A 14,630-nucleotide genomic window follows, 5' to 3' on the forward strand; every position below is an offset into this window, starting at 1 on the left:
GTGGACAGTTGAGCTACTATTAGCTCTATAACTAAAAATGTTAGCTTCTTCACGGGTCGACATGTTAGGATGATAGAAGAAATAAAGTGTGTGAAGATGAATATGACAATAACATGGATAAAAGGTCATACGATTATACAGAAAATGAGTATGCAGATGCGCTTGCCAAGAATGGAGGAACTATTCAAGAAGAATCGGAAGTTCCCAAATGTACAATTTTGTTCGAGTTAAATAAGTACATAAGGGAAACGGGAATGGATATAAGACACAACGTGCCGACAAGTAAAATTCATTTTGGAGGGGCCTACTTCGGAATGGAAACTTTTTAAAAACAGGAGAGCAATCTATAAACGTTATAGTTGCAGGGTATATTTCCTTGAGGAAGCATCTAAAGGTAATGGTAATGGTGGAAGATGCATAATTCAGATTGTGTGGAGATACAACTGAGACCTCAATTCATTTATGGGTAGAGTGTGATGCCCTGTAGAGTGTAAGGAGGGAAATATGAAAGACTCGACATAATAAAAAATAAATTTTACACTATATTGAATCCATTAAGAAGACTGTCTACTATAATGACGTTTTTTTTAAATCGGTGTTGTTATTTTTATAGACAGTTTTAGGGCATAGTTTTGGTCTAAGAAATTTTTGGTTTTAAAAGATGTGATTTTAGTATATGAGAATATATCCCAGTCTTAGGTGAATATATTAAACGAGTGGCTTTAGGGGGAGGTGCTATCCCATCTATTTACCCTTAAGGCTTGTAATAGGAAAAAAAAGAACTAAATAAATTAACTTTGAAATCGGTAAATGATAAATAACAAACATTATATCATTAAATCTTGTTAGCATTCAAGCTATCAGAAATTCCAATTTCGATTTTTTGAAAACTAATTGATAATATCGTGCATTAAAAGAATGAATAATAGTACTATACCTATAAAATTATAATTTTCCATCAATTCACCCAATAAAGTAAACATTAAACCTTAAAAAATTAAATAATTAATTCAGTAATCTTTAATCAAATGAGATTGAGAGGAGTATACAAGACTAAAAGAAAAATATATATTCTATGAAAACAAACAAACCCCTCAAGAATGCATTTTGTGGAAGTGTACTGTTAATACATTTTAATTGAGTGTTATTAGCGTTGTATTACACTTAAAGGAAGAAATAATTAATAGAAAGACATAGAATTATCCCAATTGACCATCAGTAAATTTATTCACATACTAAATAAATGATTATGTTCGTTAAAAAGATAAACTAATAAAGTAACTTTTTGGTAAAAATACTTACATTTGAATGAAAAATATTCATCTGCATTTCTTGACCACCCATTCCGAAAAGAATAGCTACCTAATCAAAAATTAAGTTTATTTTATTAAAAAATCATAGTGAGAAAAAAAAAATTGAAATTGATATTAGCATAAAAATATATGACTTAAAAAACCCTTCTTCCTTGTTTATATTAGCATTGATATGAAAGTCCAAATAATAGATAACTTAAAAAATATATTCGCCTATACTACTATACCATAGATAGCTATAGTCTGGTCTAGGGTACTTTTGTCGAAGGTAACTATATATAAGGCGTGTCAGTAAGAAATTTCTTTACTTTTGTTTTTGTATTTTGATGACGCCACACATGAGCCAATTTAGGGGGAAATTCGATTTAAAAAAATTGTATTATACATCGTATAGTATTTTATTTTCTCATCAGACAATTAATGCAAATTTTTAGCCTCCGATATTACGGTACTAAAATTATTTAAAAAAAATTAAACTAAGAGTTGTTTTCAATGAAAAATAGATCAAAATATAAATTCTGGGAAGAATATGGGTTAATATTTAACACTAGTCAGTAATACTAAACTTGACTACATTTTTACGTCATCAAAAAAGTTGTCAGCTAATGTCAACCAGACTGTGCTTCTTATCAAAACATCTTATATATAGTCACCTGGAATGTTGTAGCGTATATCTAGATAAGCAGCTGTTGGTAGGATATATGTTAATTTAAAGTACTTGAAGGTTCTTCTCTTCCTTTTTATTTTCTCTTAAATATTAATTCGTTGTAATAAAACATAACATAAGAAATCTTACTGTAATATACGTTTTTCTCCTGTCTTATTTTCACTTAGCCACTTTTATCCCTCTCTATGTACTTAACATATTAGAGATAGTTAACAACCAATTAACATGGTTGTGCCCGGCTCAAATTCAGCAGTTCTGTGGTTACCGGTATCAATGCTTTCATTTAACCAGTTTCAGTACAAGTTCAGATTCAAAATCAAAAATCAGAGGTTCAGGGCTCTTTAAAAATAACTGCACCGACACCATTAAAGTTCTCATACCAAAGGAAACAAATGGTTGCTATAATCGATTCTCCCCACAGCCAATGGAGTAATAGTGGATAATGTAGCGTCAGCAGGAGTTTCCAAATCTTAAGTTTTCCTATGCAGTGAATAAATACGATGTTATAATTGGCATTTTAAAAAGTGTATAAAATATATCATAGAAAACGGTAACATCTCATTCTAGCTGATAATTAAACAAGTACGGTTTTCTTTCACGATAATGTATTGCCCACAAAAGGTGATGAATTCATGGAATACAATATTCTTGGTTACAAAATAAATCAACAAATAAATATCTACAAAAAATAATATTCTTACATTTAAGTGGGTTATCATTATTTGTCCCTTTATCATAAGATCCTCTTTTCTATCCCCTTTTCTACAACTCACTATTATTATTTATACTTCCACATCACTACAGTAATTATAGGATAGGTTCTGATATTCCTTGATGCCCGTCCCCCCGCCATTTCAGAATATAATTGGGTATTTAACATGTCTATCGTATTACATAGGAACCATTCTCTAGTTCATATATTATCTTTGATTGCCTATTTTTGGTAGATCTTCTCAAAGTCAGTTCACTATTGGGCAGCTGTTCGACATACAGGTACTTTTGGTTATAATACTTGATGTTATATACTCTGATGTATGTGTCAGTTTGGTGTCATTGTTGGCTTGTGTATCATCCATATCGTCGGAATATGTTGTTGGGTTTGTGATGGTCTGTTGAGGTGTACTAGTTGCAGCTATTTGATCTATAGAAGGAATAGACGAAGATTGAACTAAATTTTTGTCACGTAATTTACATTAGTAAATTAACGGTTCTTATTTCCTCAAAAATCTTCGGCTTTTATTGATAAGTCTCCTGATCCATCTACTTTAACGGTATACTGGTCGAACTGGTTCTATTCCTCGATTATTCCACTCTTATCCCATTTTCTTGGATTATTTCCAGACTGGTTTTGTATAAGGACATGTTCTCCACTCAGGAACAATGATAAGAGTCTAGATCTATTGCTGAGAGTTTCAAATGTCCTTACACGTCGTGTTCTTAGTGCAATTTCTCTATCATTCTGTATGTTCATCTTCATGAGGGAAATCCTTACCTCCTCTGTGATGTAGTGCAATTTTGAAGTGCATGGAATTAGTGTTGTGATTTCTTGTTACCTCCGACGGCAAGATCTTGAAAATTGGTCTCAGAATAGTTCTTAGCGTCATAAAGCATGTTAAAATGGTGTCGTTGTTTATATTTCCATCTGAGTTCCAGTATCCTCGATTGATTTTACAGCAAATTCTGCCCTTCCATTTGATTGTGGAAAAGGAGCTCATTAAATCATGTGCCTTATCCTCCATTTTTCAAGGAAATCTCTTGAGCAATGTATATTGTGGGCCCTTGTCTGTTGATATCTCCTTCGAGACAGCAAATGTCAAAAAAAAAACCACGTCAGACATGATATTCATAACAGAAGTTGTAATTAAACAATGCATCATTTGTTGTTATGTTTATGATAAAAAATTATTTTTGGACTAAGACTACACTAGAGTTTAGGATCAACTTCAAAGTCATTCTTGCGGAGTAGTATTTGTATTTACTTCTTTTCCAGCCCTCTCAGGGCTCCTCATATCTAATCTAGTAAAACTTAATGACATCTATTCTGATCTTCTCCAATTCAATTTTCAGTATTACTACGTTATTTTTAGGTTTATTTCTTATAGGATAACGATGGATATAACTATTTTCATCTTTGAATATATTCGTTCTTTTAATTTATTTTTTTTGCTTAAAAAGGAAACAAAAAATCCAATTGTAATAATTTTTTTTAAATATGAAAATAGATACATGTAAATATTTTATAAAAAAAACTATATATTAAAGTCTTGGGGTTAATTCAGTTTTTTTTTTCTCTTTCTTTGTCAAAAAGGACTGATAGTAAGACTATAAAAAAACGAAAATTATTGAAATCATTAATACATTTACATAAACATACATACGTCTACTAAAACAAAAAGACACAAAATTAAAGACATGGAATGAAAACAAAAATTAACATATCACGTAAAGATAAACACAAAAACTTGAAGGAAAAAAATTACTGAACTGTAGAGTTTGTTTATAAAAGGACTATCCTTTCAAAAGCACGACGATGAAGTTTCACAACGGACAACACATCGGAGATTTCATAATCCGAGGAAGCACGTTTCACATACAAGATATGTTGAGCCTTTGGAATAGTTCTATTAATAATCTTTTCCTTTTTTCCGGAGTAAAAGACTAAAAAATCCTCCTTTGTCATCTTATAAAAATCAAAATGTTCCTCTAAAAGTGTCCCGATGTCGTTATAAATTGGAGGGAGCGTTTTGCATTCAAATACGAAATGATTGCCCGTCTCGTCGTTACCACATATTCTTTTATCTACGTAAAAAAACTTTGCTCTTACTTCTAAGCTACCTGCCAGTATTCTATACTGAAGCAATTTTTCTGATGATGATAGTTAGTAATTTTTTATAACGCCTATGCTTTTCTTTACAGGGTATTTATTGCCTTTCTTTCCAGTTATTTAAGAAAAGGCTCCAATGTCAGTGTGGGACTGGATTTATGAAGATCCGATAACTATCAAAAAACAATCGAAGACGTATCGGCAATGCAGGTCTTGGAACTGGAACATCACTCAGAAAAGCTAACTTGTACTGTTCGAAGGCCATTTCTATTTATCAGCTCACCTAAATTTACTGTTTCGCCTGTATAATCGAGTCTACTTGCCCAGATTTTCATATCACTGAGATAACCTGTGGTAGGAATTTCCTACCTAAAGGATTTTCTAAAGAGCAAAAGATATCAACAACCCCCTTTGAAAGTCTCTTCATCCTTTCCAAATATTTTGTCAACTTTTCCCAAATTCTTCTGACATTTCTATGCCTCACTCTTCTACTTGTTATTTAAAAACATTGAGAAATGAGCACTCCAGAAATGTTCCTCCGTCCAAAGTTGCCATATCCAGTAGGAGTTAGGCAATTCCCAAAAATATTAAAAGATATGACGGAACGACTGCCATATTTTAGGGAATTACGAATTCTCTTCACCGATATTTTATTTTTTTCTTATTTTATTTTAAGAACGTCATCTCCATCATGAGAATCTGTGTGGCAATTTCTTCATCATAGGGAGTTACTGGTAAAAGATGATTCAGTTTTGAAATTATATACATGTTCCAAGCTCCAACTTTTTCTCAGGTGTTAAGATTGAAGGTTGAAAAAAAAGCCACTTGCCCGCCCAATCAAACAGGGGATTTTTTCTCATTTTTTAACCAATTTTTTGGTTCCAATCCAAGACCTTAATAATATCATGGTTTCTATCATGTTAAAGGTTGACCATGCTTTATCAAGGATTCCACGATATTGGCCCTGTATTTTGGTTTTCTCAAGGTTTATTTTTAGTTCAGAAACTATGGAAAAAACATCTAGCAGATGTAAAGTTCGGTAGTATATCCCTAAAAAAACCATGGTCAAGTCATCTGCATAACAAAGACATTTTGGGTGGAACGAAAGGGTAGAAAAACTAATAATGTCACCATCCATGTTAATTTTTGGATTAAAGGGTCGATGCACATAATAAAAAGTGGAGCAGAGGAACAAAGCGTATTTGTTTCCATACTGAACTATGGTTTGTGATATAACTAGTAGAGCTACCAACCATCTTGACGCTAAAAACACCAAATTATTATTTAGTAACGTTTCAATTAGGAATTTATGAGAGAGAGTATCAAAGCCTTTTCAAAAATCAATCGTCATTATAGACACATTGTCAGATGTCAGAAAAACATTTTCGGGAGAAATGGATAATGACGATGACCCTCAAGGTACTCTCTTTAGGCTAAAGTGGCTGTTTTTTGATTCAGTATTGATGGTACTACAGGTCGCTTGCATATGATGTATATTCTTTGTTACATTGCCTGATTTTATAATATCTTCTTCATTTGGAGCCTTATCGTTTTCTGATTGCGAATTTATTTTTTTAGTAGAACTAAGTTTTACCTTGGAGTTTATTCCTTTTATTTATTGAAAGTTAAATCATTTATAAATTCAAAAAAAAAAAAATAATAATAATAAATAAACAGCAAAAAAGTTATTGATAAGAACACTTTAAATTACTAACCCCTTTTTTGTTGCATTTTGTAATAGTTGTGCACCCACCAAAACCTAAAAAAATATGAAATGTTGTATCAGAAATTATAATTAAAAGTATTATAGATAAAGTAAAAATTCAAAAATACATAAAATAATTTTTTTAACCATAAAATTTATAAATAATGCGTTCATTTTGTTTTTAGTGCCCCTTCGTAATGGGCTAGATATGATAGGGTGATTTTCCATTGTAATAAAACGAAGAATCAATCATTCATACATAATTCATTTTTGAAAGATTATGGAAATGATATGTATTGATCTTTTTGCTGAAATATAATGCAATATTTTAGTGAAAAAATATACTATTAATTCTTCTATTTATAATAATATTATAAAGTGATTAAGTAAGTCACTAAAAGTTTATTACGCATCTGGGTCGTCAAATGTTGAAAGGGTGTCATTCCTACAGTGGGTGGCTTCTTCCCCTCAAAGAAATAAGTGAGGGCCAAACAATGAGATATTTTCAGAGAGTAGCACAGGTCAGCTATCAAGGTTTGTAGTAGAATATATCAAAAACATGTTGGAGTTGTCACACTCAACGGTTTCTCAGGTTCTGACCACCAAAAATCTCCTGATGACATTGAACATGACGTCATCCTAGAAGAAAAAGTAAGTGAAATAGTGATTCTAAAGGAATTCGTTAGGAATTCTTTAAATTATTAATTTAAAAAAAAGCTGGCTCTGTCCCATCTAGTGATTATTGTCTAGATCAGATATCGTTAAAAGGGTTGCAAAAACAATTGAATTTCACTCCATAAAATCTTTTCGGGTAAAGGCGCTAAGGTTGTTGGTCGTGGCTCGAACTCTGAAGTTTCGAATACATTGTGTTTATGCAAAACGAAAGTTAATCAGATGGATCTTGTGATTACATAGTCGGAGATATATCCCTCGCTGTTATAGTAAGAAGAGTTTACTTGTACAAAATACCCTACGAAAATATCAAGAGTGGAAAAAAGATTTAGATGGACGACAGCAAATGAGGTCCACGAAGGCCAAAAACGGTTTTGGTTCATTATAAAAAGCTATTTTCGATGTCTTTAAGTTCTTATTTAAGTATTTCTGTTGGAAATAATTTATCTAATCCTGTCGGTAAATGGTAAATAAAATAAAATTTTACTGATTATAATTTTGTTTAAACAATATATATATATTTTATAAATTCTTACATAAATTAATACAAAAATTTTTTTTAAATAATTTTTAAACATCTAAAATAAATGCAAATTATATGATAAATGTTTTAAGTATAAAATTTTATCGTCATATTTTCTAACAATATTCAGAATACATTGATTAATTTCTTTATATTTTTTATTTTGTTGAAAAATATCACCTCTATAATGTTGAATAAGCTTCAATCCGGACAAAAATTCTTCTTCATTAAATGCTTCAATTAGATGTCTATGATTAGGATGCAAAGATGTAACACACTTATTAATTGCATTATGGGATCCTTCTACCTCATTGTTCGTCCTGGGCTCTCCCTTTTTTGTTCGTTCAAACACATTCCATAAATTGATGGGGTATTTTGGTGCATCTCATTGCATGTTGGTTCTTCTTCCTCTTAATTTTCCAACGTATATCAATTCGAAATATGCAATAAATTTTATGGGAATTGTTTCATCTTCAGTTAATTCTTCAAATATATCCATCACATTATTTTGTGGTAGAAATGCGAACGAGGAAAGTTGTCTTATTCTTAAACTGAAGTCACTTTCTCTGTGATAACATTGTTTAAGGCTAAGATCCACAAATTTTTTGTATAAATTTTAAGAGAAATGAAAAAAAAAACAAAAAAACTATTTTATTCACAATTAGGAAAAATAGTCTGACGTGCATTGATAGGGACAATTTCAAAATCTACTAGAACAGAGTCAGGAGCTTCTGAAATAATTTCCTTTAATTTTTGATATAATATTAAGTATATATATTCTGTTTTACTTCGTAGAAGTGCAATTATTTTTTGGATAGAAGTACTTATGACGATTGTGTCAATTGTAAGGAATTCATAGGATGTGCATGGTACGATTTTAAAAGTTTGATCTATTGCCAATATTTTATACTTTGCAAGGTCTTCCAATCCTGGATTTGTACCAAATATAAGAATTCGATATTGTTTATTATCACCAGAATCATATAGTAGAAAATTTTATACATTCTCTTGCAATACTGCAAACTGGGTTTGAATGGAATATCCTGTCCGAGAGAGAGAAGCAGATGCGAAATTGGAAGTCTCATATTGTCAGCTTCTAACACATCTGGATATATTTATTAGTGCAGATAGCTCTGCAATAGTTCTCTGACTAAGATTTGACATGTTATTGCAGATAAGATAGTATGTTGATAGATGATGGTTGGCTTTAGAATTTTATTTCAGATCCTTTTTAAATTCAATAGTCTTTTATCCATCATTTGTCGCCTCAAGACAGTGTTCATTGATAAATTTATGAATTGTCACATTTTCGAAGTCTGAATTATCATGAACTCTTACCATGCAATGTTTTAACTTTCTTTTAAAGCATTTCCAAAAAAAAATCCTTTATTCGAATTTTCGCCATTCTAGTGATAAACGTTCTGAAATTCATCCAAAGGCAAAAACTGTTACTTTCATTTTGAACTAACTATGTCATTTTGTAAAAATAAGTAATATGACACCAAAAAAACCTGAATATTAATTTGCATGATACGTGCCATATATAAAGAAAATTAGTAACAAAAGTAATTCGATGTATTGACTTTGATAGTATAAGGATAAATGTGGAGATCATAAAACAAAGAAAAAATTCAGTGCTCAGATTGCTCTGAAATTTACATTAAAGATAGTATTTATGAATATGTGTATGTTACAGTCAATTATGTTTATAAATTGATTATTACGAACTAGACACAAGTTCCCAGATTTTTGTGGGAACACCATTATAGTCACGGAGGTTGTAAAAGGACAGGTACTTTGGTAATGCCAGATCCATCTTAAGGAAAGTACAAAATATAAAATATCTTCCTCGTTCCACAAAAGGGCATCACGTTTTTAATCTTTTGAAAATTTACATAATGATTATATTGCATATGTCATGAGGAAGGGTTAAGAAAAATGTCAACAATATAGGTGTGCTGAAGTAATACTACAGAAGTATAAATTGAACTCACATAGCCTATAAGATTTTTTTTTTAAATTAGCGAATGTGAGACATGCACCTTGTTGATTCGGTTCATATCACTTGGTTTTTGACACTACCAAGATTTCCACGCCCAACCCGAGGGCTTCAAACTATTTATTGATATTAAAGGGGTTCCTTGGATATATGTGATGCTTTGGTGGTGGTTTTTAAGGATCCAGATGTAACCTGAAGTACCCCGTGCAATCCGAGGGCATTTGATATTAGAAGGGTTCCTTTTGTGTATTTGATGCTTTGGCGATAATTTTTAACTAGCAATTTTCTCCTGGACAATCTTCCAAGGACAGTTTTCTCCTGGGGGAGTTTTCACGCGCACGGATTGTACTCAAAAGATCTCAAGATTGTGGTTTCAGATCTGGAAGGAATTATTTTGTGGTACATATCTTCTTCCTTAAAAGAGGAACAACATTTTGTGCAATCTACAGTATTCATTGGCCTCAAAAAGTAGATTCTCTAATATAGGGAATAAATAATAAGAAAGCTTCATTGGAGAAGATCTCAAAATCACCAAAAATCAGATAGAGATGCACGTGGATATAAGGTGTCAAATAATGATGCCAATTATATATAAATAAAAAAAAAGTATTTAAACATAGAATTTTTCTGATCTTAGATCCAATTGTAATTTATATAAAAAACTATATGGATGTCACAACTGCTTATAAAAAAAATTATGTAGTTTTTCCCTAAACTCAAGATACAGGAAGGTAGGTAGCATTATTGTCCTTTAACAGGGTTCCTAAAAAAGGAAAAAAAAGTACTGTATCAACTTTAGAAATGGAAATGTATTTGAAAAATTATACTCACCCATTACTAGACATGAAATTTTAAAGTTCATTCAGACAACAACAAGAATTTTAAGTTTCCAGGCATGTCAGTAATACCCTTCGAATATTTTTGACAAAAACTGGAACCAATCCTAGAGCAAATTTTTAGTGATATTTTTTAAATTATAATATTGCATCGATATTTTATTAGCTCTGGATCTATAGTACTGATTCTTAAAAAAATGGGAGTTGGGATTATGTTAAAAGTTATCCACCAATTTCTAAACTTAACACATCCTATTAGACTCATAAGGGTATACTTAACCCGAAGGTAGTTGTAATACTGTATAAAAATAGATAGCCCTTCTGGTCGATTTCTCTGCCATATTTTCTCAAAATAGAGCAACTGTTCAGTTATAGCTTTCCTAATAGTTTCATAAAAATTGCGTCAGCTATTCGACGAAGTGCTTTATCAAATATTGATTTACCAGAAGGGAATACCCCCAAAAATGTTTTTGATTGTCAGGGGAGCTTAGCAAAGTGATCTACATTCAACATCCCTCTTTATTCTATTAATTAACAGTATATGCAAGATGCTTATGGGAGACTAGAGAATCGAAAGTCTAAAAGTGACAAATATGTCATAAAAATGTTTCCAGTTTACAAATGATGTTACTTTGTTTCTTGCAAGGTCCGAAAATTAGATACTGAAATCTATAAACTCTTTATTTGAAGTATTTCCAAGTTTCTGAAGGAAGTCGAGCCTTTCAATTAATCTTGGGAAGACGGAATTTTTGTCAAAATGAAAATGAGATGGCATAATCCAAGAAAAAGAAGATGAACTCAGAAAGGGATTGAGGGAGGGGGAAAGAAGGGATTTTTTTTTATTGAGCTCTAAAGAAGTTTTATGGTTTATGGGATAACTCCCGCTCTCTATACTATTCTATACTGTTAAACAAATAAGACTGGTACAACATGCGAGTAATACTCTCGAAGTAACACTGATTATATTAAAATAAATCTCTCACTAAGCAAACATTAAGTACTCAAACATTTGTGATGTAACTTCTATGAAATACAAAAACTTCCCTATAAAGCCTTTAAGTCCTAAAACGATGAGGTGTCTGAGCTTTGCGCTGACCTCTCCTCAATTCATGAGCTTCACAATCCGACACTTCATCTAATTTCGTTTCCAGATTTTGAATACGTTTCTTTAAGAATCTTAGGCTTCTCAAGTATGTTCCTTCATTCGTTTCCTGGACGATGTAGCATTCACAATTCTTCCTCACTGATTCGATGATGCCAGTAGTATTCAATTCTCTTGAGATTGGATTTTGAAATGCAACATATTCACTCATTTCTAATTGAGGAAGGAGTATTGATCTATCATCTCTGTTGGCTTTAGGTTTATCGTTAAACACTTGTCTTGCCTTTGCCGATTTCTTAAATTTATAATCCCCAATACGATCGTATTGTGATTTATGGGCAGGAGTTAATGTTCTCATTTTCCTTCCGAACAACCACTCTGCCTTGAGAGTCCATCTTGCCCTGGAGTATTTCTCCACTCCAATAAAGCACTATGGAAATTCTGTGCCTCCAACTTTCCATTTTCTAATATTTTTTTACGAGTCTTTTCATAGATTTAACTGCAGCGTCTGCGTGTCCATTACTCTGGGAATAATGAGCACTCAATGTCTCATGAATAATATTATGACTTCTACAAAATTCCTTATACACCATGGACTTATACTGTAGTCCGCCGTCCGTCCTTATTATTTTAGGTAAATCAAAAATTGACATATTACTTTTAAGAGAATTTACAATATCTTCTGAACATGGGGATCTTCTGTAATGTGTCAGAGATGGCTATCCCATGTATCTATCAACGTGTACATGGAAGAAATTGTTACCATATTCAAAGAGACCTGCTGAAGTCGATTCGTATGGACAATGAACTCATCTGTTTTTATTATTGGTTCTCGGGTTTGACTTGCACTATACTTTTGACATTGTTCATATGACTACCTGCTTGATCTCATTTTGGAATCCTGGCCAGTAAAAAAGAGATCAGATCCTTTCCACCGTTCTAGTCATTCTTTGATAACTGCTGTCGACATTTTGTTTAATTTTAGATCTTAAATTCGTAGGTATAACCAAACAATTTGCATTGAATAATTTGATAGATTCCTTATCATTCTCCTCCATGGATAAATGAACCCAAAATCTTTCATACAGATGCTCATAATGATCTTGAGGAATTTTCTTGATAAGATTTTACTCTTTTATCATCTTGCAGTCTAATTGATAACTCTTGTCCTCTCTTGCAGCTTTGTAAACGGATTCAATGCTGACGTCTTCTACTTCTTAGCTCTCCCCATAACTTTGTTTAATTTGAAGTTAATCCTCTTTTCCTTTTATTGGACTGAATTCTTCGACATTAAATACAGTTTAGTATTTTCTAACAAGATTTCCTTTGCATTCCTCCCATTCTGATGTTCTATTCTCATGTGATAGTTCAAATTTAGTAAGTCTAGCTCTAGCTTCCTCATAATGTAAATACGGAAAGCCTTTGTGTATAATTCCTTTGGTGACCAACAGGTACAACGAAAGAAATTCGTTAACATGAGGAGTTACATAAGGGACACCATTGACTTGTCTGTCCTGAATCTTAATAGATAGATTCACCATACCTTCACATTTTAATATGTCATTTCCAGCAGCTACTATTCACACTTTCTTTTGTTGATCGACATTCAAACCGATTTCCCTTATGATATTTAAGGGGATCTGTGACTCAGTTGCTCCTGTATCAGAAATCGCATCAACGTATGCAAATTCATCACTCTCATTCATGATTGTAGTATACTTCCATTACTTTCATACGTTGATTCTTTGCAGGAATATTACTATTACTCTTCATTTTATGACATTGAGATTTGAAATGTCTTATATTGTCAGCATAATGGCACTTCTTGCTATTAGCTGGACATTACTTGTTTGCATGACATGAACCAAACCTTTGACATTTTTTTTTGACATATTTCTATACTTGTAGAGTATTTCATTTCCAAGAATTTTTCTAGATTGCTGCGTCTGATCTCGGTTAGACATGCATCCAAAAATCCTCTCTACTCGTCTAAAGGTGCATACTGTTGGCTGAGTAATAACGGTGCAATGTTTTTTGCCACGCTTTAAAAATTATTTAAAGTAGTAATATGCTCTAAAGGGGCGGACTTTAGAGATGCGTCTACTCGACTTTTTCTTCCCGACTCCAGGGTGTTATTGGCGGCACTTTGGACACTGATCCCTTCTGCATTCTTGATCTCGTATCTGAGCTCCACAAATCTTCTGCGCAGAGTTGTAAGATCCTCCTCTATATTAGAGCATAATACTATCTTAATTAATTTCAAGGTATAGTCAGATACATTCCACCGGTATTATACAGCCAACAACATACACCTATTACCTTTAGACAAGAAGAGAAGATATTTGGTTGTCTAATCGAGATCAGCCGCAGCAATTTCGACACTGATCAGTGTCCAAAGTACAGCCAATAGCACCCTGGAGTCAAGAAGAAAAAGTCGAGAGGTTGTATCCCAAAAGCCTTCATGGTATGTAGACTCCATCAACTACTGATACGAATGTAAAAATAAACCTATAACTATACTTCAATAAAAACAAATAAACCCTAAAAATGAAGCGATAATAAATTAAAGGTCGTATATAAAGAATTTAAAAGGCAGTTTAAACTGTTAAATAGGTATAATTGTATTTGTGGAAAATAAGATCTGCCGGTATGTCCAAAAAAAAGGAAACATAAAATAAATATCTTGACAATTTGAAAAAAGTTTTGGAGGAGGGCAGCTTAAATTTCATGACGTGTCATTTGATTTTCTACAAGCAGCTAGAAGATGAAGAAAATCCTTTTCTTTTAAGGATGGACTTAGTCCCTCACTATTTTTATGGTATAAACAGGATCCGAGATGACCATCTTCAGTTTTGCCATTTGGAACTTTGTTGAGTCCTCTGCTAAGAGGTAAAATTGAAGTAATTAAAAAGTCTTATTTTTTGGATAGAATTTCAAAGAATTCTCATCTCGAAATTCTTACTTCTCAATTGTGTATTCATAAAGTATG

General features: G+C 32.1%; 1 protein-coding gene across 16 annotated transcripts in view; it reads right to left on the bottom strand.

Moving 5' to 3' along the window:
* The window catches only part of LOC121126852 (uncharacterized), a 178,810-nt gene that overhangs the window by 89,426 nt on the left and 74,754 nt on the right, over positions 1 to 14,630 (bottom strand). For all 16 annotated transcript variants that reach the window (XR_011783044.1, XR_005867242.2, XR_005867243.2 and 13 more), the window contains 2 exons: positions 6,520 to 6,563; positions 1,303 to 1,362 (listed from right to left, as the gene is read on the bottom strand). Coding sequence is in view for 8 of the 16 variants with exons in the window: in XM_040722199.2 (XP_040578133.2) it covers positions 1,303 to 1,362; positions 6,520 to 6,563 (104 nt within the window). In the remaining 8 variants the exon portion in view is untranslated. The remainder of the gene's footprint in view (positions 1 to 1,302; positions 1,363 to 6,519; positions 6,564 to 14,630) is intronic.

Source organism: Lepeophtheirus salmonis, chromosome 12 (assembly GCF_016086655.4).
Source record: "Lepeophtheirus salmonis chromosome 12, UVic_Lsal_1.4, whole genome shotgun sequence".
Lineage (NCBI taxonomy): Eukaryota > Metazoa > Arthropoda > Copepoda > Siphonostomatoida > Caligidae > Lepeophtheirus > Lepeophtheirus salmonis.